At 39.5% G+C, this 23593-nt stretch overlaps 1 protein-coding gene across 1 annotated transcript in view; it reads right to left on the bottom strand.

Moving 5' to 3' along the window:
* LOC122796911 (ATP-binding cassette sub-family A member 13-like) overlaps positions 1 to 23593 on the bottom strand; it is a 3979956-nt gene that overhangs the window by 2087609 nt on the left and 1868754 nt on the right. The window contains exon 24 of the mRNA XM_044065669.1: positions 13459 to 13540. Within this exon, the coding sequence (XP_043921604.1) occupies positions 13459 to 13540 (82 nt within the window). The remainder of the gene's footprint in view (positions 1 to 13458; positions 13541 to 23593) is intronic.

Raw genomic sequence — 23593 nt, 5'->3', positions numbered from 1 at the left:
GGGGAAGTTGAAAAAGGAAAGGAGGAGGAGGAATAGTGTGAGTGTGAGGGTGTGGTGGGAGAGGAGCAGAGGAGGAGAGGTACTGGCTGCTAGGCACACAAGCACAGGCAAATTATTGGACTCAGTTGGTCCTTATCACACACAATCCAAAAAAATCTGCCGGATGACCCCTATACTCTAACATAGTGGCAAAAGCCTAGAAAGTGTTCTATCACAATCAGGATGTTACTCAGTCTTCACATGTTCTATACATTTTAAAAACATTCCTAACTAATTCCTAATGCTACACAACAGGCTAGTCACGTCCTATAATCCATTTTTCACTTTCATCCCACCTTCATTTACTAACCCCAGTTTTATCTCTTTTCCCACATGCAGCATCTTCTCCCTTCACTTTCTCCAGCAAGAAATATTTTTATTTTTTTTTTATGCACTGTCCTTCACCTGCACCTTACTACTATTTAATGTTCCACTTTGGAAAATCTTACTTGTTTGCTTTGCTACCCAAGTGCCCATCATTCAAATATTATTTTATAATTGTTTAATCTCTTTTTCTCTGCTAACTTCTCATTTTCAAATATATTCATTTCTCCAGTAAACCAATCATTTTACTCCATCTCTCATCTCTGACACTCTTGTCAATTTATTAATAATCCTTTCACAACTAACCAGTCTCTCTCTCATCTCTTTTGAGTTCCTGTGTTTTCCCTAGTTATCTCACCTGTGCTTCCAGCTCTCTCTTCATCTTTTGTAATGTAAGGAAGTTAAGCTTTGTTCTCTCACTAGACAATTTTATTATTTCTTAGGTTAGTCTGTAGTATATTTTTTATACTTGTTTACATACCCTTTTCAACTTTATTTTTTTATTTTATATTGTATAAATTATGATCCATATCAAACATTAATATTGTTGTTTTTGCCTTCATGCTAATATTCTGGAGCTTTTCTCTTGGGGCCTTCACTGAAAAAGATTTATTTTCCAGTAGGACTTTCCATGTATTTGGATGCCAATAAATAATAATTGATAATATACTTACTTAAATATCCTGAAAATGCCTCAGTAATTGTGAAACTAGAAATAAAAAGGTGATAACAAATAAGCCTTTCAGGACAGCTGAATGTAGTGAAGTGTGATGCTGCCCTCTTTAAAGCTACCTGGCATAACTGAAGGGTATTGAAGGCTAGTAAAAAGGTTAACAGAAATCCCATATGGCCAAATTCTGAGAAATGTGTAACATTAAAATGTGTTCTGTATTATCTGTTAGAAAAACTTCTGGGCACAGCAAAAAGATGCTTACAGCCTGATTGCAATCTAAACCAAGGTACATTTATTTTTTCCTTTTTTTAATGTCATGAGACACACACTGCAGAAGGAATAGGAAATTACATCAAACATATCACCATAACTTTCCACCAGAAAACACTGCTGTCTTGTGGCTAAACATATTATTACACATAACTGAAATTACATACATACACACACACACACACACTCACACACACGCAGTAGTTGTTGCTATATATTTTTATTTATTTATTTATTTTACATTTGTTGACCGGGCTAGTCCAGCTGGATATATGTCCATTTTCAGTGCTCCATTGGTTAAAACAAGATTAGAGAATACAAATACACATAAAACAAAAGCATTAAGCATAAAAGATAAGAAGATTTTAGTATAAGTAATATACATCTAGGAGTAAAAAAAATGTCCATAACAAGAAAAAATTCAAGGAAATGATTAAATACTTTCAGTATGGAAATTTGATAGTATCAAAACATAGAGAAAATCATACATTGTCTTGAAAATAAGGTAGACAACATAACAAATGCTGAATGGATATATCTGATAGGCTATGTGAATGAACTGATCCAAGATCTTCAGACTGACACAGGCAGGTGAGATATATGTCTAACATCCACACTCAGCAACTACTACTTAAGTCAACACAATTTCTGGTCTAAAATCTACAAACTTGTCTACTGTGGCTTTGTCATAGCATCAGCAATCATTTTATCAGTTTCACAGTATGAAAGCACAATTGCTTTTTGTTCAACCAAGTTATGAATGTTATGTTGTCTGCCATCAATATACTTGGTTCTCACTAATTGCAAGCTTAATGCATCACTGATTTTCCTCTTATAATACCATAGGATGGGACACTGATTCTCCAAGATCTTCAAGTAACTGCCGCAACCAAATGGCTTCTTGACTAACACAGGCAGGTGAGATATATTCTGCCTCTGTAGAAGGCACCACCACTGAGATCTGTTTCTTGCTGGACCAGGATATAGGACTGTTTCCTACTTTGAATAAGTAACTACTTGTAGATTTGCATGCGTTGAGGTCACCCACTCAGAGTCCACATATCCTGTAAGGTTTAAGTCACCAATTGCAGACAACTTTAAACTCAAGCTTTTTCCGTCTTTGAGCTACCTTATAATTTTTTTATTGAATTCTCGTCTCCTTGATGTGGTTTACCACCCTCACTCTTGTCTGTACTGCTCATTAGATGGTAGATCTTCCTCTCCTTCCAGCTTTGGAGTATATTCACTCCTTTAGGCTCAGTCATGTTGAACTGTTGAAGAACTGAATCAATTTTTCACTCTGGTTCCACAGAAAACTGCCGCCCTCCTCACACTGTATGTTAATTCCTAGGTAGTATGTCACCTCACCAAGATCTTTAGTCTCAAAGTGCTGATTGAGAACTGTTATTAACTTTGCAATTTCATCATTCTTTTTGTAAGCAATAATCAGTTCATTCACATAGCCTAACAGATATATCCATTCAGCATTTATACATTTAGAGTATAGGCATGGATGGACTTTGCTTCACATGAATCCTTCATCTAGTAGGTTTGTTTGCTTCTAGGTTCCACACTCAAGCCACTTGTTTAAGACCATACAGGGAAGATGCTCTTCTCCACTTTTCACATATCCTTCTCTCTATGACATGTATATTTCCTCTTCGATATTTCCATTAAGATAATGTATTGATATCATGATGTTTCACAATAATTTTCTGTAAAGCTGCCACTGTTCTGCAAGTACTTTGTTTGGCAACTGGGCCAAAAGTAGCATCATAGTCTTCACCATTTTTTTTTGAGTAGCCTTTTGCAGCTAACCTTGCCTTGTACCTACAGACTTTCCCTTCAGTCACATTTCACATTGAAAACCCATTTACATCCAATTACATATTTACCTTCAGGTAGCTCTGAAAGAATCCATGTCTGGAGTTCATTGAGTGATATAATCTCTTCATCAGCAGCTCTAATCCACATTTGCTCTCATGTGGTGGTGGTTTTTGTATCTTTTGCCATGAACTCAACTCAGCCTGAACTGCTCTGGAATACCTTTATTGCTTCTTGTTGATTTCCTGACCAACGTAATTTGAGGTTTAGTGCCATGTTTATCAGTTTTTATATTGTCTGCAATAATTTCTATTTTTTTGTAGCTTTTGTTCTTGTTTTTCTTGTGACATGGATGTGGATTTTTCCTCAGACTGAACAATTTGTGTCAGTTCCTGAAACTTTGAACACACAGAACTTTCATCAACAATCAAACTTCTTCTGACTGTTACCTTGTTTGTGTTTGGATGTAGAATTGTGTATCCTTTTTGAGACTCTCTGTAAGCCACAAGTATACCTTCCTTTGTGCATAGATCCTATTTTGTATGTTTTTCCTTTGGAATATGCACATTGGTTTTACTTCCAAAAATGTTGATGTCTGCAATCTGTTTTTTTTTCTGTTCCACAGTTCATATGGAGTTTTCTCTGTTGTTTTTCCTGGCAAGCAATTTTGGAAATAGAATGCAGTCATGATAACCTCCCCCAGTATGTGGCTGGCATATCAGCATTGAAAAGCATTCTTCTTCCATTCTCGCAGAGAGTCCAATTCATTCTCTCTGCAATGCCATTTTGTTCTGGGATATATAGTATAGTGGTCTGGAACATAATTCCATGTTTTTGGAGAATGACTTATGTTCTACCACTTGTATATTCAGACCATTGCCTGTATGTAGCACTCTGGGCATTCTGCCAAATTTATTACTTACTTGAGCTAGATACTGTTCTAATTTCGCTGGCACTTCATCCTTGTTGTGCAACAGGTACAATGTGTTGTACATGGAGTAATCATAAATGAAACTATGAAAATACCTATTCTTTCCTGGAGTCATGTTTTTTCATTGGACTGCAAGGATCTGAATGAATTAAGTCCAGAGTTTTTTAAGCTCTGCTGTTGCTCTGCTTTGAAAAGCTTTCTCAAAATTTTCCCTTAATGCAGCTGGTACATTTCATTATTTGATCACACTGGCTAATTTTTACACCACTTGCACAGTTACCCTCAACTATTTTCTTTATTGTGTCAGGTCTTCTGTGCCCAAGTGTAAATGCAGTTTGAATGTTTTTCCTCTTTGGCTGTATTGACCATTTCACTGCAGTTCAGCTGATACAGTTCATCTGTGATTTTGGCCTTTATGAGTAAGGGAGAAAGCAATCCTCTTTTGTGATGACACAACTGTCAACAGGAAAGTCACTATGTTGCCTTGTTTTTTAAGTGGCTTTACTGACAATAGATTAATTTCAAGATCAGGCACATACATAACATTTCTCAAGTGTATCTTTCTAGTGATATTCTGAGAGATAGGACAGTAAATAAAACTATCTCTGATTCCTTCTGACTTTATCACCTACCCATTAGCTGTGGTGAAATTTTTTCTGTTTTGCTCTGATAAAGTTGAGTGTAGAAATTTTTGTCATTGATCATGTGACTTGTATCTCCTAAGTCAACACATCAAATTCATACTTAGAGTCTGAAGTAACATCTGCTTCTTCCTTGAAATTCTTAGTTTTTTGTGATTTAGCTTGTCTTTGCATTCTATCTTTCTAGATTCTGCAATCTGCCTTTGTGTCCTTTTTTTTTTTTTTACAAACAAAGCATGTATGTGTTTCTAGCTGTATATTGCTGTTTTTATTTCTGTTTTTCATCTTTAGAGCAGCAGTACTGGACATACTTTCACTGTTTATGATTTCTGTCTTGCCCTTGTATTCATCCACAAGCCTGCCTTTAACATACTCTAATGACAGTTCATCATCTGGACATGCATCAAGTGCCGTAACAAGTGTCTCATAATTTTCAGGTAGACCACTAAGTAAAAGTGCTGGAATGCAAAAGTCTTTTATATCCTCACCAATACCGCTTAGCCTTTCAACCATTCCTAAAGTATGCAGTACATAATCCTTCATATCCTGGTCTTCCATCAGCTTGGCCTGATATAGTTTTCTAATTAAACAGTTTATTGCTGAGCTTTCCTCTTTCATGTACCTTTTGCAGTTCCTTCCACATTTCTTCAGAGATTTCACAGATGCATATATGTGTAATTTGATTATCATCTATGCAAAGGGAGACAGTGCTCTGAGCTTTTTGGTCCTTTTCTATCCACTGTTCCATGGGTTCTGTTGGGTTGACTCCATTTTCACATTTCCACTTACCATCTCTTATTAGAAGCATCCTCATCTTGTGGAGTCTTCATGTCCTCCCTGCGGTCGAGTGGCCTCCGAAAGACATGCGTGAATAGGCATGCCTTCACTGATGGATGGGCATTGGACCGGCAACTTGGCACCATAAAAATTTACTGCCAATCATTAGCGGACCGGAGTTCCACTGTGGCGACTCCTTAACGGGAAAAGCCGAAAAGACAAACAAACAAACATTAGAAGCATCCTCATCTAGAATTTCACATGGGAGGTCTTCTGCCTCCCATACCGTTCCATCTCTGGAGCAGGGGGTCAGAAGGATAAATCTGTCCCTCCAACACCAGTGATGTTCTTCCATCTCATGCTTGCATTGCAGTGTTTCTCTGAGGGAGAGGGTAGCGACTCCTTTGAGGTGGAGCACCTTAGGGCTTTTGAGACCCTACAAGGCCTTCGGACCAGGCTTTAGGCCTTTTGAGTTGCCAAAGGGGTTTTTTGAGAGCTGCTGGACTTGGGTCAGTAGCATTTTTTAGTCTCTTTTTGAGCCCCTCAAGGGTCGATGAGTGTATTTAGAAGAGGATTCCAGACCCAACTTTTGTCAGATAGATGATTTCTATGGGGGGTTTAACACCTTTGGGTTAGATGAGGTTGATCCCTTCAGGATGTGGTCACCAATGAGTCAGATGAATGAACCTGGATGATTGTGCTCAGTGGATATTCTTTAGTTTTTATTTGAGGCCACCTATAAAGTAGCTGGGGAATTCCTAATGTTCTGACTAGATCCACCTATATTTGATTAGTCCATGGTTTGTGTTTCAGTTAATTATCTTCTATGAGAGGGGCGGTTTGACTTTTTTTTGTGGTTCTACTGTTCCTATTGGTTCTGGCTTAGTTTAGCTCATTTTTGCAGTCATCTGCAAATTTGTCTATGTACTTGCTTCTACCTCTGTTAAGTGGATTTGTCAACCTACACCATTGTGGCTTGCAGCCTTGCTGGACATGCAACTTCTGCTGAGTTTTCCTGTCTGGACATGAGACTCCCAACAGTAGATTCTGGGTGCAGTCACTTGCCACCTTGCTGAGTCTGACATGAACCTTGTTTTTTCATTTGCTTTGAGCTTCCCACTTTACCTGCTGTGGGTATTCTGTCACTGTTTGGGCCAGGTTTTTTCAGGGTGTGGACTCATCTTCCTCAGGCATGGCCTTTATGGCTGTTGCGAAAGTGGGCTGTTGTTTCAAGTCCCTCATCAATCAAAGGCTTGCTAACTTCTGCCAAGAAAGGCAAATGCCTTGGCATGATCTGCCTTATTTACAAGTTTGTTTAGATTTATCAGTGCAAAGCCAATCCAGGCTCTTAAGTCTGATGGGCTTGTTGTACTGCCTTTCCTGATCATTTCCAGGGGTATGTCTGGCGGGCAGGGAAGTCAGTTACCAATTCTTTTGGCAATGCATCCAAAGGATCATTACAGATTAAACCACTGTCCTAATCAACAGCTCCTGAGGTCAATTGTTAATGTGGAGCACACAACCGGGAGCTTTCCACCTGCCATCAGCTGATGTGTGTTGGTTTTTCCATTCTGGTCAGTTGTGGACTGAGTTTTCGCCTGGAGAGGCATTGTGCATCCTGGCTGTAGTATCTGCTTTGGGGTCCCTATGATGTGGAGGGGCTACATCAGCCCATTATGTTGGAATATGTGTGCAATGAGTGATTTTACAGTATCCTTTGGGAGACATTTGCACTGAATCTTTTCTGGTCTTTTTGTTTTACACAGTTTTTTTCAAGTGTGTTAATGTTCCAGGATGATGACAGTCTTAAAGCTTGGCAATTTTCTTCTTGGGTGACCCAGGTGCTTGTCTTTTCTGATAGATTTTTGATTTTCTTCTTGTCCATCCTTCTCCCCTTTTATGCTGGATTTGATTTAGCTTGAGACCTGTAGTGTTTCCTCCTAGAGTTTGGGATTTTGCTTGGTCGCTTGGTTTTGCTCTTTGAGTCCTCTAGGTTTGTTTTGGGCTTTTGTTTGTTTGTTTGGGATCAGGAGATCCCAGTTTGACTTTGTGTGATTCTTCTATGCAGTCCCTGATTTTTCTTGAGGAGGTGTGGCTGAAAAGATCAGCAGCTAGTCAGCAGCTTGAGTAGAGTCATCAGGCTCTGATTCTTCACTGTGGTCTCTCATCTTCCTTTCCTTTGGATTTTGTTTATCTGGACTTAGTCTTTGATTCGATAGTGAAGAAAGTGAGGGGTATCTTCTCAGATTCTTTTATATCCCCCTGGTCTTTTGTCATAGTGACCTGAGTTTGTTGATGATTTGTGTGGTGATCTGACCCATGATGTGATAGGGTTTGCCAGTTTTTCTTAGTGGGATGGTGATAGGAACCATAGGTTGCAGATGGAGTATGTTTCAGTCTCTAGATTTAGGTAGTTGTGTTTGGGCTGTGATAGAGTGTTACCTGAGTCAGATATATTTAGAGAGAAGTCTACTAGATGATGGCTATTTGAGATACATTTATCCTCTCAGAGTTTGTAACTGATTTAAACTTGGTGCAGAAGAGTTCTGAGAGAGGGTTAATGCACCTGATACAAGATGATTGCAGTCTTGTTGAGTTCTTTTGCCTGGACATGCTGGTGTGCATCGAGTGATGGATCTCAGGACCATCTTGGTCTCCTTGTGGTCTGGATTTGGGCGGACAACGTTCCAGTCCAAAGGTTGAGGTGGGTGGGCCTGATATGGTGAGCCTCCCTCCAGAACCCGGTCACATCAGGAGCATCTTCCCCAGGTGAGGCAGAACACAGCGTATCTTGAATGGTGAGCTTCTCTTCTTGTTGCAAGTTTACCCATGTACAGCCTTTTTTTCTGAGTTCTCCATACTGAGAAGGGATTTTTGCCTTTTTTTTAAAAAAGCACTTCTAAGTGGTTGGAGCAGCATGCCTAGGCAAGGCCCTCCTTTTTGTGTTCTAGGTGGTAGGCAGCTAGTGTGGCTTGTCTGCCATAAAGGGTGAGAGGCACAGACATTCATCAGCTTTGACAGCATGTGATCCCAGGCAGACTGACAGCAGAAAGCATTTGATCTTAAGATTGAACTGCAGTTCTTGCTGAAGGGCCATCTTCGCCTGCTGGGTCAGTGGGTACTTGTGTGGTCTAGGGATACGTGAGAAGGCTACTTGTCTCTTTCAATGTCACAATACCTGGAGTCAGTCTTGTCCGTTCTCTTCTCGTCTCTTGTCAATTCTTGCATACAGTCACCTCCTGCTGAGGAGAGACCAGCTGCCATACTCTGACTGGGCTCTAGTAGAAATGTGAGGCAGCTTACTGTGACCTTCTCTTACCGCCCTGACATCTGTCCCAGGAGTCTGGTGCTTATGGAGAGTTGAATGACGCAGTGTTGGCCCACTGAGCATGTGCCTTATCTGTGTGACTGTTTATGTCTGTGGGCTGGTGAGCTATGTTACTCATGTGTTTTGTGTTGTTTGTCAGTTTGTTGAGAGGTCTTGATCATGTTTTTGTGCTGTTTTTGAGTGTTTTGGTGCAGTATAGATTTGTGTGTTTTGTTGGTATGATTTTGTCTTGAAGTTGTTATGTGTGTATGGTTTGCTGTGTGTGGGTCTTGGTGTTTTTCTCCTTGGTTGAGTGTGCTCCCCCTCCATATGTGTGTGTGGTGTTCCCTGTCCTATGTTGAGATAGTTTGTGGGAGCCTATGTTTGTGTTGTGTGGGAGACTCCATGAGTTGTTTGGGTTACATGAGGCAATTGTGCAGTTTGCCTGTTTGGCCCAGATTTTTGTAGCTGAGCCTTGCAGGTCCTAGCAACTGAGGTGGACATGGTAGCTAGAAGAGGGGGACATCTCACTTTAAGAGGATCAATTTGACTGTGATCAAAAGAAAAATTTTGTGTGGCTGAGTAAAAAGGTGAGTATTGTAATGTGAGGTAATAAAGGTTAAAAGCTGGTTAGTGCAAGTATTACCTTTAGTGATAGATAAAGAATAAAAGGGGTTTTTGTTTGGTGGGTGCTGGAGATATGCTTAATGAGGGTAAAGTAAGTAAGACTTGGGAGGGAAGGGGTACAGATAGAGAATAAGGTATATGGTTTTTAGATAGCTGTTTAGTAGAGTTTTCAGCTGCTGGTGTTGGTCAGTAGTACAGTTCAAAGAAGGCTACTTTATAGCAAATAAGGGGGCTGGACTTGCAGGGACCCAAAAATGGCCAACAATGAATTACCACAAATGTGGTAAAACTCGCTATCTCTAATGGCCAAAACAGGCAGTACAGTCTCCCCCCTCCACTCCAAGAAAAAGAAAACACCCTCTGGCCACACTCTCTCCACTGCACACAAAAAAACCAATACAAAGCCACAAAATCAGCAAAATCTGATCTCCTGAAAAAACAAGCAAGGATCAGAAGGCACTAAAATTCTTTTCTTTTAAATTTTTTTTTTTACAAAATTTGGAATTTTAGAACAATTTTGTTTTTTTTTACTTTTACACTAACAGTTTTTAGTAAATACTAGTACAGCTGGAAATTAAAGTGAAATTAAACAAATAGCTAAAGTATATAGTAGTAGCAGTAAACTTAAAAGTAACAAAAAAAACAAAATATATAAGTAATATAAGCAAAAACAGGCAAAAAACAGAAAAAAGGTCAAAAATAAAAAGCAAAATAAAACAAAAAAAAAAAAAAATAAAAAAAATGCTTAAAAAAAAAATAAAAATGCAAACGCTGCCTTAGGAACCAATAATGCTTTGCTCAAGGAATGCTTTATTTTTCTGCTCTGGAGCTAAAGGGAGCTGGTAACTTTTTCTAAAGAAATTGAAGGAAATGACCCAATGCAACAAAAAATTGCCAGGCTGGAACCACAACCACTGACCCAACTTCAAACACTGACCACAAACACTCCTCTGGCCACTCTGAGGACAAACAGGCAGCTCAGAAATACCCCTCTGGCCACAACAAAAATGGAGGAACACAGGAACCAAATACAAAACCAGGGATCAGCAAAATCTGATCTCTGGAACAACTAAATAGGAAAGTGGAGGAAACTAGCTGTTTTTTGTATTTTTTAGTTTTTTTTTTTTTTTTTTTAATTTTTTACACAACACAGACAGAAAATACAGTAAATACTCTGTTTTAACTTTTCAAATTTAACCAATAATAGAACTTATAAATTATAAGCAAAAGAGAAAGTTAAGCAACAAAAAAATTAGAAAAGCACAGAAGAACACAGAACAAGTTACAATAACAAAAAACAAAATAAAACAAAAATGCACAAAAAAAAATAAAAAAGTAAAAAAACAAAAAAAAAAAAATAAGAATCAGGAAAGTCTAAAATCTTCTGCTCTCTGGCCAAACTCTCTCTCTGCAGCTAAAGGAAGTTCTCTGCTGCTGAAAGTCTATGCCAAGTTCTCAATGAAGGAGCTAAAAAAAGCAGTGAATTACCAGCAGCAGGGGAAAATTAAGGCCAGAATGAAAAGCCAAAATGAATCTCTAATGAACTCTCAGTAGGGCCCACTGACTCCTCAAACAGGAGTCTCAAAACTTCCTACTACCACACTCTCACTGGTGAGGAACTCCTGAACACAAGGAAACAAAAAAAAATCCAGGAACCCAAAAAAAAACACAGGATCAGCAAATAGAACATCTCTGGAGGAATTAGGAAGTATTTTAAAGTTTGTAAATTTTTTTACTTTTTTTTTTGTTTACACAGAAATTTTTTGTTCATTAAAATTTACAAATGAACTAATTAATAAAAAAGCTGAGTACACTACTTTGTATCAAAACTTAGTAAGTTAACTTAATTTAACAAATTAAGCTAAGAAAAACAGAAAAATTAACAAAATAGAAACACAGATATAAAAATAATATAATAAAAAATAAAACAAAAAAAAAAATGCACACAAAAAAACAAAAAAAAATAAATAAAATGCTTAAAAATAAAAAATATCAGAATCTAAAGACTCTGCCTTCTGGCCTTAGCTGGTTCCTGGGACCACGAGGACCTATGCCTATGCGTCTATCGCCAGAAAAAGCAAGCTTTATAGCAGGGGGGCTAGAAAATGGGAAAAAATAGCAAATGCATAAAAAAAATGACCAAACTGTCTCTAGTTACTGTCCTCTCCTCTCTCCTAGGACAAACAACAGCACAGTACTCTGAGCTCTCACTTTAAAAGCTGGTGGAAAAAACTCTCACCACCATGGGCAAGACAAGGAAGGAACATAGGAACAAAGGGAAGGATCAAGGATCAGCAAAATCTGATCTCTGTAGGAAAAAGAGTTGGAAAAGTTGTAATTTTTTTTTTTTTTTTTTACACACACAGAATACAAATACACAAATGCTTTGTTTTTTTTTCTAATGTAAGCTATAAAAGCTAGTATACTCTTAGTGTATTAGCCTTTAAGTTAAAAACTAAGCAAAACTTAAGAAAAACAAAGCTCAAAAAGACACACAGAGAAACAAGCTCAAAATAACAATAATATAAATAATATAATAAAATAACAAAATCAAAAAAAGCAAAAAAAATCAAAAAAAGAAAAAAAAAATTAAAAAAAAAAAGGAAAAAATCAGGAATCACGCTTTGCCGCCTCTCTGCTGCTTAGGAACTCTGCAGGGACCATGCAGCCAGCTATCTCGCCAGAAAAAATGTGCAAAAAGAAAGCTTTATAGCAGGGGGAAATGAAAAAAATGGCCAATGAAAAACCAGTTAAAATGACCAAAAATGTCTAATGACTTACTCTGACTCTCTCAGGAGGCTCAGCACTCTCACCCCCCAGCTCCTCAGTCCTCAGTTCTCTCACAAAAAAACACACAAAAAAGGAAGGAACACAAAAACTAAAGGAACACAGGAACCAAAATCAAATCTCTCTGCAAACAAAATCTAGGAAGTGGGAAGGTAGAACTAGGTTTTTTTTTTTTTTTTTTTTTTTTTTTTTTTTTACAGACACAAAATAGAGTAAATACTTTTACTTTGTTTTAGTTCTAAATGCTATCAAGGCTAGTACATGAGTGCTGCCTGTAAGTTAACTACTTATAAAAACTTAAGAAGTAAAGTGCAGCAATTCACAAATTAAGTTCAGAACACAGAAAAAAGGTAATAAATAAATAATATAAAAAAAAAAACTGTGGTCGAAATGCACAAAAGGTTGAAAAAACCAAAATAAATGCTTAAAAAATACTTAGAATTTCTAACTGTAGCTGGTTGTATCTGGGTGCCAGAGTGTCTGGGTCCATAACCTGTTAGAAAAATGTCTTTTGGGCACATTAAAAAGATACTTACAGCCTGACTGCAGTCTAAACAGAGGTACATTTATTTTTTTCGTTTTCTTTAATGTCATGAGAGACACACTGCAGAAATAACAGGAAATTGCATCAAACATTTTACCTTAAGTTGTTGTGTCTTTTGGCTTTTCCCTGTTAGGGGTCACCACAGCAGAACTCCGGTCTGCCAATGATTGGCAGTAGATTTTTATGTGCTGAGTTGCCAGCCCTGACGCACAGCCTTCAATAAAGGTACACCCATTCACGCATGTCTCCACACAGAAGACGCTTTAGCTGAGAATCGAACAGGACAACGTCTTACTGTGAGGTGACAACACTACCGTAGCACCACCAAGTGTCCACCAGAAAATACTGCCATCTTGAGGCTAAACATAACCTTACAGATAACTGAAATATACACACACATAGTGGTTGTTGCAATTTATATATATTTATATATATATATATATATATATATATATATATATATATATATATATATATATATATATATATATATATATATATATATATATATATATATATGTCTAATACTATCCAGCACCAAATGAAGATCAGTCAGATGAAGCAGGGCAAATGCTAGCTTTATTTGCAGTTTTTAGTAATAATTGTCTCATTGTATTCCCTATACATATACAGTATTACTAACACTCATTAATGTACCTGTTTTGAAAACTATTAAAAGATTTCAGGCCACTAGTCATTTAAAATGTGTCTTACCTTACTTAGACTCACTGTGTGGGAGTTATTTTTTGGTTTTAAATCTGAAGGCAGTATTTCTCCAAATGACCAGCCACCATATCTGAAAAAGAAAGTGAGCTATAATAAAGCCAGTGATTTATATGGAACTGCTTTCTTCTGATGTATCATAGTTGATCCCAACCATTTTTTATTGGTATAAACAGGATATAATGTTACCATTAGCTTTTTGAAAAGGTTTACATCTGTGTCCAGTTGAGGTGCCTGAAAACAGAGCATTATCTTTCACAAAATGTATTTTTCACATGTATTTTCCTTACATCTTATTACCTGTACACTTACCATAACAACCTACTTACATGATATAGGATCCAGTATTCTCTTATTTAGAGCTGCTATAAATTATTGCAAAAAGGCAAATGCAGACAGCTGCTTGGCTTTATCTCTCTAACATGGGGAGAGTGACCATATCTCTCTACACTTCATCTACTAGGTAGCCTGTGATATCTGGAACTGGGACATATCAGAAAATAAAGTATGAATGACCTATGTGTTTGCCAAAAACCTGCTGCACAGAAGATTATATAAGTAACTTTAATGAGCAAAATGAGGACACAAGAACTCTTGTGTATACAGTATCATATTTAAAACATAAAGTAATTGATAGTTAATAATTTGTAACGGTCCAATAACATTTCTGCAGTTAACAGTCTGGTAAAATGATCAAAATCACAGTAATCAGCAGTGGCCTAATTTGGTGATGTTCTTTACCTTAATGATTGCACATGGGGCACTTATACCAAAAGATACAGAGTATGATTCTCACAGATATGAGTTTGCATGCAAAATAGCTTAGTGCTTGAACTTGGGACTTTCATACCAGAGGCTTATAATATAGTTCCTAGGGTCTACTTTATTCCCGCAAAAGCCACATTGGTTGAATACAATTTGCAAGACATATAACAAGCAAAACGCGAGTACGTCGAACGCACTAAACCGCAAAAGTGGAAATATCGAATTTGCATAGTTGGCCCATCTGCGGAATAGCTCCGTAAGGTAAGTGTGTGATAGTTATGGACCTTAGGATTAGGGCACGGGTTAAGGATAGTGCATAGTTAGGTAATGTATGTAAGATTTAGTGTAGGGTTTTGTTAAGTGTATGTGTGTGGAATATTTAGTTTGTTTGAGTATAGCTCTGTAGGGTAATTGTGCAGTAGTTATGGACCTTAAGGTTAGGGAGAGGTTAAGGATAGTGCATAGATAGCTGTGTATGTAGGGTTTAGTGTAGGGTTAGAAGTAGGGTTTTGGTGCTTTACTTTAGGGTTAGAAGCAGGGTTTTGGTTAGTGTGTGTATGTGTTGTTTTTTATTGTGTTTCAGTAGGTAGTATGTTGTGGGCAGTGGGGTTGACCAACTATGAACGATCAAGATTTCAAATTTCACTGTTTGGTGTGTTCAACGTATTCGCCTTTCGCTCATTATGGTTCATGCAAGTTGTATTTAACCAATTCGGCTTCCGGAGGAATAAAGTAAACCATAGTTCCTTTGGACTCCATATTTTCTGTTCCTCTTCTGAAAAAGTGTTTTAGGCCACCCTCCCAACCCACACCAATAAATATAGAAGGCACACTAGCTTTCAGATTTGCAGTGGATTGCAGGTCATAAAGGGGAACCCCATCTCCAGTTCTTCCCTCTATTATCACTCCACCTGAAATTACAGGTAACTATTTGACATTTTGAGACTTTGTAGTGCAAGTTCCAGAACTGACAGACTGAATGAATGGAAATGCTAACTTACCTACACAACATTTGACTTGGCTGTCTCTAAGAGTATCAAAGTCAAACAACAAACACAAAATAGAATGGATGAAGCACCACGGAAAAACAGATACCAAAATGCAAGCAAGAGTTTAATCCAAGATTGAAAAATGTCAAATCCACAATAAAAATCCAAGCTGCAAAAAAAATATCAAATAAAAACACTGCAATGATAAGCACTTTCATCACTTTTGTAAGGAATATCATCATATAAAAGGCATTAAGAAGAACCCACCGTATATGTGCAGCAGTTAACGTTGTCACCTCACAGCAAGAGGTTCTCCGGTTCGATTCTCGGCTGGGGTGCCTTCTGTGTGGAGTTTGCATGTTCTCCCTGTGTTCGCGTGGGTTTCCTCCGGGTACTCCGGTTTCCTCCCACATTCCAAAGACATGCATCTGGAGAGTTTCTCCCCGGGCCTCCACTGAAAACAGGCTCTGTGGAACCTAGTCGGACATTCCCGGTCAACAAATGTTAAATAAAAAATAAAATAAAAAAAAAATATTGCTCATTAATCCTATTAAGAAGAAAAGAGAAACAGCAAGAGACATACTTCATCTGACAAGAACAAATGAGCTATGAAAACATTTTAATTTGCACAATTCACTATAAAACATGCAAATACAGTCTTAAAAAAGGATATTAAATAAAATTAGATAATGAAGTATATTTTTCTTTAAAAATACACATGTATTTATATACTATCTATGTAATGCCTTCAATTCTAATAGGCATGATATCAAAGTCATTTCATTTAGGCCAGGCCAATCACTGGCATTAGTAAAAGTTGACAGTATAATTCAAATTTTTAAAGTGTGAGTGACCAAGGACCTCCTCTATTGTTAACAGTAATTTTTTCCAGCACACAAAACTTGAAAAAATGGTCAGGATACAAATGAATATGTTTAAATAATGCATTAGTCTCTTTGGCAGTTCCAAATTTCATATAAATGTTCATAGATACGATCCTTCAATTTCCAATCAGTCTTTTCTATACAGAAACATGAACAGAGAGAACAACAAGCACAGTACACCACCCCATTAGAGACACAATTATGTTGTTGCTGTTGTCTTTTGGCTTTTCCTGGTTAAGGGTCGCCACAGCGGAACACTGGTCCGCTAATGATTAGCAGTAGATTTTTCACAAACACCGAGGTGCCAGCTCGACGTGCAACCTTCAACTAAGGCACACCCATTTACGCATGTCTTTTGAACACCCACCCAACTGTGGGGAGGACATGCATACTCCACACAGAAGGCACTACCTGCACTCCAGCCGAGAATCGAACGGGAGAACCTCTTGCTGTGAGGCAACAATGCTACCACTGCACCACCACAGATGTAATTTCCACAGAAATACTCTTCAAATTCAGATTACTGCAAACCAGTATATGTTTACAGTATGTACATTCACCATATTTCTTCATACCTGCATTTGACATCTTACTTGGTTTCCTTGATTCAGAAATTGCTTTCAAATTCTTACCTCTTTTGAAAACAGCAAGAGACATCTCACCCACCAACTCTCGTAAATTAGTATTATTTATTAACAAACTCCATTTCTTTCTTAATATATTCTTAATCTCATAACTCTCAAGAGAAAATTTCATAATAAAGGAATTGTTGAACTCCAATGATTTCTGCAACTCATTATTGTTGGGGTATCTTGTTAAAGTGGATGGAAGCTCAGTCTGTGAATACAACATTGTTTGTTCCAAGGTACCGTCCATGTTAATGTCACTGGGAGAATGAGTCACTACCAAAACGGGGACTCAGGATATGAGTAGTTTTTCCAGTCTATGCTTGGGTAGTTAAAGTCATCTAGAATCAGGGTAAAGGGTTGAATCTTGATAGATATGAAGAGGTCCAGATACATGGAGTGGGCATCTTGAGTTAAATTTGGGGGCCTGTAGCTAGCTATGATTTGAATAAGGATCTTATCAATGGTTAACTGCACCAGAGGTGTCTCCTGTGCGTCATACTGTTTGACCAGCCTGGAGTTATGTGTGCCTTTAATATATATTGAAACTCCACCTCTTTTGACTTTGCTGCTCACAGTTTGGGGTCTGAATATATAATAGGATGAATAATCAGGTAAGGCTGGGGTATTCTTCACAGCCTTAAACCAGGTTTCTGTGACTGCACAAATGTCAGCATCTTCCAGGGTTAAGAATGCTTGTAATGAGTGCAGTTTCATGATTAGACTCCTAGCGTTTAGCAGCATGACCTTAATTTTAGTTTTGTTGAAATTTTTATGTTGGTATCAACCTCATGACTTTTCATAAAAAAGGCACTGTGGGGTGGGGGTGGTGGTAAGGGCCTTTGCCAGAAGTCTGAAGCCCAAATGAGACAGATACAGGCCATCTCTAGCAAAGCATAGTGGTCTTTTGCTCATATCTTCCCAGGCTATCAGGTAATGGATCCCCCTGGAATGACACTAGAAACTAAGCCAGTTGTTAAAGTCAATCATTTTCTGTTTGTATTGAGGCATCATTCTGGGTGATGGTAGAATGCTGCTTAAGGCTAGGGACATACCTGCCTAGGACACACATTCAGCTAGCTCAATCATGTCTCTCTTCATATAGTCTAGGGAGGTACGTCTCAAGTCATTTACGCCAACATGGACTATGACAGGGTCATAACAGTACCTATTGAGAGACTTGACTGTGTGTGTGATATGGCAGATTCTGGCACTTGGCAAACAACTAACTGTGACTTTCTCCTTATCCAGCCTGGTGAAAGGCATGCCTGTGTATCTCACAATAGAGTCTCCTATGACTAATATGCTGGGTTTATGGTTAGGCCTTAGTGGTTGTGAGACACAGGTATGTGTACTGTGTGTGGTATGTGGTGTGGAAGATTGTGGAGATCGTGTGTGTTTTTGCCTCTGAGATCTCCTTTGTTGGGGTTTGTTTTTGTTGAGAACATACGCATATGTGGGAGTGTGTTGTGTAGTTGTGAGTGGTGTTTGAGCTGTAGTGATTGTATTGACAACCTTCTCAGTGCCAGATATACTGGCTTGTGAGGGATAGAGCATAGAATCCAGGTTCTTAATGTAATTGCATCTCTCACAAATTGTGTCCCTAGGTGGTAGTAGTAGATGGTTGTCTGTTGACATGAGGCATTTGCTACATTGTCTAAGGATGCCCATATCAACCAGGCTGGCAAGAGAAACTGTAGGAAATTGTTCATCAATATTTGTCAGAATCTGAGGGAGAGGGGCCAGGGAGAGCTAAGGGATAGGCCTAAAGCCCAAGTGCTTAATTGAAAAAAATCCAAAAAAAAAAAAATGTATCTGCTTTTAATGTATTTGTGTTTCTTCCTACTTTATTTTGCTTTTGCGTCATCTTAAAAGTACTCAATTGTATTTATTACTGCTTGGTGTATCTCATTCTAAGCCTTTTAGTTTAAGCACTTGGGCTTCAGACCAGTTGTTTTACATTAAGAAGGTTTGTGGTCTGCACTGTGGTGGCAGAACAGGTAGCTTACATCCTTCTAAGTTGGGAACTGCTGATTAAGGGCACAGTGTCTGTTATTCTAAAAGTGTATTAATTCTGGTTTAAGCACTTGGGCTTCAGGCCAGTTATTTTACATTAAAAGGGTTCATGGTCTGCACTCTTGTGGGAGGAGAGGCTGGACTCTGCCCTTCTGAGCTGGGAATTTCTGGTTAAAGGCTTATAGTGCCTGCATATTTGAACTGCTTCTTACTGAAATTGGTACACCTTGTTTGCTGTAGCATAGACTAGATCCAGGCCTGCTCTATCTAGCTTTGCTTGTATAACTTGAGCACTAATTCAGGCATTCTTTAAAGTATTCAGTTGTATTTATTACTGCTTGGTAGTAACTTGATTAAAGTGTAGCTATCATTCTAAGTCTTTTGGATTAAGCACTTGGGCTTCAGACCAGTTGTTTTACATTAGGAAGGTTTGTGGCCTGCACTGTGGTGGTAGGACAGGTAGCTTACATCCTTCTAAGTTGGGAACTGCTGATTGAGGGCTCAGTGTCTGTTATTCTAAAAGTGTATTAGTTCTGGTTTAACCACTTGGGCTTCAGGCCAGTTATTTTACATTAAGAAGGTTTGTGGTCTGCACTCTTGTGGGAGGAGAGGCTGGACTCTGCCCTTCTGAGCTGGGAATTTCTGGTTAAAGGCTTATAGTGCCTGCATATTTGAACTGTTTCTTACTGAAATTGGTGCACCTTGTTTGCTGTAGCATAGACTAGACCCAGGCCTGCTGAATCTAGCTTTGTTTGTATGCTTGTTGTTTGTTTGCTTGTTATTTCCCTGAAACACTAATTCCACCTAAAACATTGCTTTTCAGCGCTTCTGTGGATCCCTAGTGATATCTGCATTGCTTACTGTACTTATTTCCTTGTTTCACTTGAAAGAAAGTTACTGTTTGTCATTTTTGCATTTAAGTTACCTGTAACACATTGCATTTAAGTTACCTGGCACTTGCTCACTAAAGCAATTATATAGGTCAGCACTAAAAAATTAAAAGCACTACACCCTCACAAACTCCCCTTGAGTACCTTGTTCCCCATTAGACTTTTTTTTCAATTATAAAGGAATTCCCAATACTATTCTAGCATGTCCAAAGGTGAGTTGTCAATCTCCTCTCCAGTCCAGCTGGTGAATCTGGGAATCTTGAGGCAATGTTACAACTGCCTCATGTACACAGACAACCCTCTCCTCCTCCCAACAAATTCCAACACATGTGAGAGATGCAACCATATAGCCAAACTGGAGGCTAAGCTCTCTCAACTCAGTACTGGCGAAACCAGTCAGGAGGAGAAGGAAACCACACTCACTACAATTCCAGTCTCACATAGACCTACCACAACAACAAACCAAACACATAAACACACAAAAACATACTCAGAGGCTCTAAATAAAATCTGCCTAAGCAGCAGAGACCTCCAAAGCAGACACCCAAGCAACCGCTACCCCAAAACAAAGCACGTGCAACACATAGCTCACATAGCCAGTGTGCCAAACAGTCACAGCCCTTAAGGCTAAACAACACACCTGATACACTTGTAATAGGTGACTCTATCGTCAGGCACACTGACATCCCACTCACCAGGCTGAACAAGGAGAAGGTCATGGTGAGCTGCCTGTCGGGCGCTAGGATCCACCACATAACACAAGCACTCAGGTCACTCCAAGGCAAGTACAAATATGACTCAGTCATTGTCCATGCTGGTGTGAATGACCTGAGACGTACCTCCCTGGACTGCATGAAAAGAGACATAGAGGAGCTCTCTGAGCATGTAGCCCAGGCCGGTATGACCCTGACCTTGAGTAGCATCTTACCCTCACCAAGAATGATGCCACAATATGAAGACAAGATGATCAATTTCAACAAGTGGCTTAAGTATTGGTGTCATTCAAAGGGAATCCAATGCCTGTCAGCCTGGGATGACATGCTCGACAAGCCACGATGCTTCGCTAGGGACGGCTTGCACCTCTCACCCCTGGGAGTTTGGATATTGGCAAAGGCTCTTGCTACCCCCATAGTGCCTTTTTTAGGCAAGGCTCAAAAGACAGACCCACCTCCATAGGTATCACAAGGGATAAGAAGCTAAGAGTAATGCTACTCAACGCCAGAAGTCTAAACCTCAAGATGCACGCACTTGAAACTCTCCTTAGCATGGAGAACATTGATATCTGTGCAGTAACAGAAACCTGGTTTAAGGCTCTCAAGAGCACCCCAGCACTACCAGGTTATACCTCACACCATGCTTTTCGGCCCCAAAACTTGGACCAAACCACAAAAGGAGGGGAAGTATCAATATTCGTGAAAGATACCCACACCTCCAGGTTGGTGGCACAGCATGAAGCATCAGAGACTATCCATGTACAACTAACAGTGGGTAAAACTGCCTTCCAGTTTATAGCCTGCTACAGACCACCCTCACAAACCCAGGAACCCCACTCAGCCTTCCTGAGAACACTGGAAAATATGAAGATCTCCAAACACCATTATATTGGGCAACTTCTACTACCCAAACATAGACTGGGAGCATTACTCTAGCTCCAACACCCTAGCCCAAAGGTTCCTAGAATTTATAAACTCAAATGCTATGGAACAACTTGTTACCACTCCCACAAGAGGGGAAAACATACTGGACCTGATCATCACCAACATGGGGACTCTATGCTCCAGACCAGAAGTGTATCCCTCATTGGTAAGATCAGACCATAAACTAATCTCACTGGATATTCACATCCTGAATCCTTCAAAGCCCCCGGGCCTGTGGAAAATACGGCCCAGACCGCAGAATCCTTTATAAAAGCATTCTATGAACACCTTCAGGAATGCATGGATCATGCAATCCCAAATAAAACCAAGACCCAATCCTCCAGAGGCAGACGTCCTGTCTGGTGGACCCCAGCCATAAATAAACTATACAATAGAAGGAGGAAGCTACTACATGATAGAGCAAAATCCCAAAAAGGGAAGGCATCTCTGATCAGTATTAGCAAAAAACTACGGGCACTCATAAAATCATCTAAGGCCAGCTTTGAGAGAACAATTGCACAGGACGCTATGGATAATCACAAGGCTTTCTTTAGTTATGTTAGGAACCTGGGTGGGAATTCCCAGATATGCTCAGAATTAGTCCAAAATGACAAAAAATACACCGAACCCACAGACATTGCCAACATGCTAGCTGACAGGTTCAGTGCAAACCTCTCCCCCCCATCCCCAACAAAAGGGCAAATATCTATCCCAGCAGAGTGCTGCCCCCCTGACATCTCAGATGCTCAGGTAAGAGCTGTCCTCTCCAAAGCAAAAAACACAGCATCAATGGGACCAGACGGTGTCCCGGGCTGCGTCCTACATGAACTCCAAGAAGAGCTAAACCCAAACATAAAACTACTGTTCAATCTCAGCCTTACTACAGGATATGTACCCAAAGAGTGGCGTACAGCAACAGTGGTCCCTCTCCACAAAGGTGGTGCCTCAATGGATCCTGGAAACTATCACCCCATAAGCCTGACTAGCTTGGTCTGCAAAGCTATGGAAAGGATAATCATGGACCTCATAAATAAAGATATTGGGGACTTAGAGACACTGGATCCCACCCAGTTCGGCTTTGTTAAGAGCAGATCCTGCCTCTTAAACCTGGTTGATTTCTTTGAAACAGTCACCAAGGCCATTGACGAGGGGAAGGTGGTCCACACAGCCTACCTGGACCTCGCAAAAGCCTTCGATACAATACCCCACTCGGGCATTATAGATAAGCTCACCAGCTTAAATATAAACCCCTATGTCACTAGATGGGTTGCAAACTGGCTCAAGGACAGAACCCACATGGTTAGAATTGCTGGAGCCATGTCAGACTCCAAACCAGTTACAAGTGGTGTCCCACAAGGCTCAGTCCTGGGACCTCCCTTGTTTGGTATATATTTCTCAGAGGTACAGGCCAACATGGAAGGACTGTGGCTGACCAAGTTCACAGATGACTGCAAACTGGGTGCCATAATCGACTCTCCAGCTGACACAAGCATCCTCCAAAAGGGCCTCATAGAAACAGACAACTGGTTCCAGAGCCATGGCCTCAAGCTAAATGCCAAAAAGTGTATAGTCATCCCCTTTGGCAAAAACAAAGTGCCCACAAATTACCACATAGGTGGTAATCCATTACGTACAGATGAAGTAATTAGGGACCTAGGGACCCAAGTTGATAGCAATCTCTCATTTGACAACCACGTGGCCAAAGTGGTTAGAAAAACATTTTATATAGCCCACCTAATCATGAAGGGATTCACATCTAGATCAGGGGAGGTCATCGTGCCTCTTTACTCATCCCTCATCAGGTCCATAATTGAGTACAATGCCCCTTTTGGGATGTACCTTACCAGACACCTGCAGCAACTGGAAAGATCCCAAAAGTGCCTCACCATGAGGATCAAAGGGCTCAAACAGATGCCATATGCTTCCCGGTTAAAGAAACTCCAGCTCTACTCAGTGGCATACCACCTGCTCAGAGGCGATCTGTGCCTGACGTATAAAGCCATGTCTAACCCGGAATTAATGGACATGCTGCACCTCAGAAAATCCAAATCCCATCGAGCTACCTGCTCAAGAGACTTGAACCTCAGCACTGAAATAAATAGGACATGCTGGAGGGAAAGATTCATAACCCAGAGGCTCCCTTCACTCTGGAATAAAATCCCAGTCCAGGATAGGCAGAGTTCCTCATTGACTCTCTTCAAGAGGAATCTTGATGAGTGGATGGGAGATCGTAGGTTTACCCCGGGTATCACTTCTGTGTCACTGTTAGACAGAGGCACAGTATACTAACCTCGAAAAAGGGCATAGCAAAATTAATTT

This window comes from Protopterus annectens, chromosome 3.part0 (assembly GCF_019279795.1).
Source record: "Protopterus annectens isolate FY-2018-M chromosome 3.part0, PAN1.0, whole genome shotgun sequence".
NCBI classification, from domain to species: Eukaryota; Metazoa; Chordata; order Ceratodontiformes; family Protopteridae; genus Protopterus; species Protopterus annectens.
The sequence above is the reverse complement of the archived record's forward strand: the minus strand, read 5'-3'. Positions and strand labels throughout refer to the sequence as shown.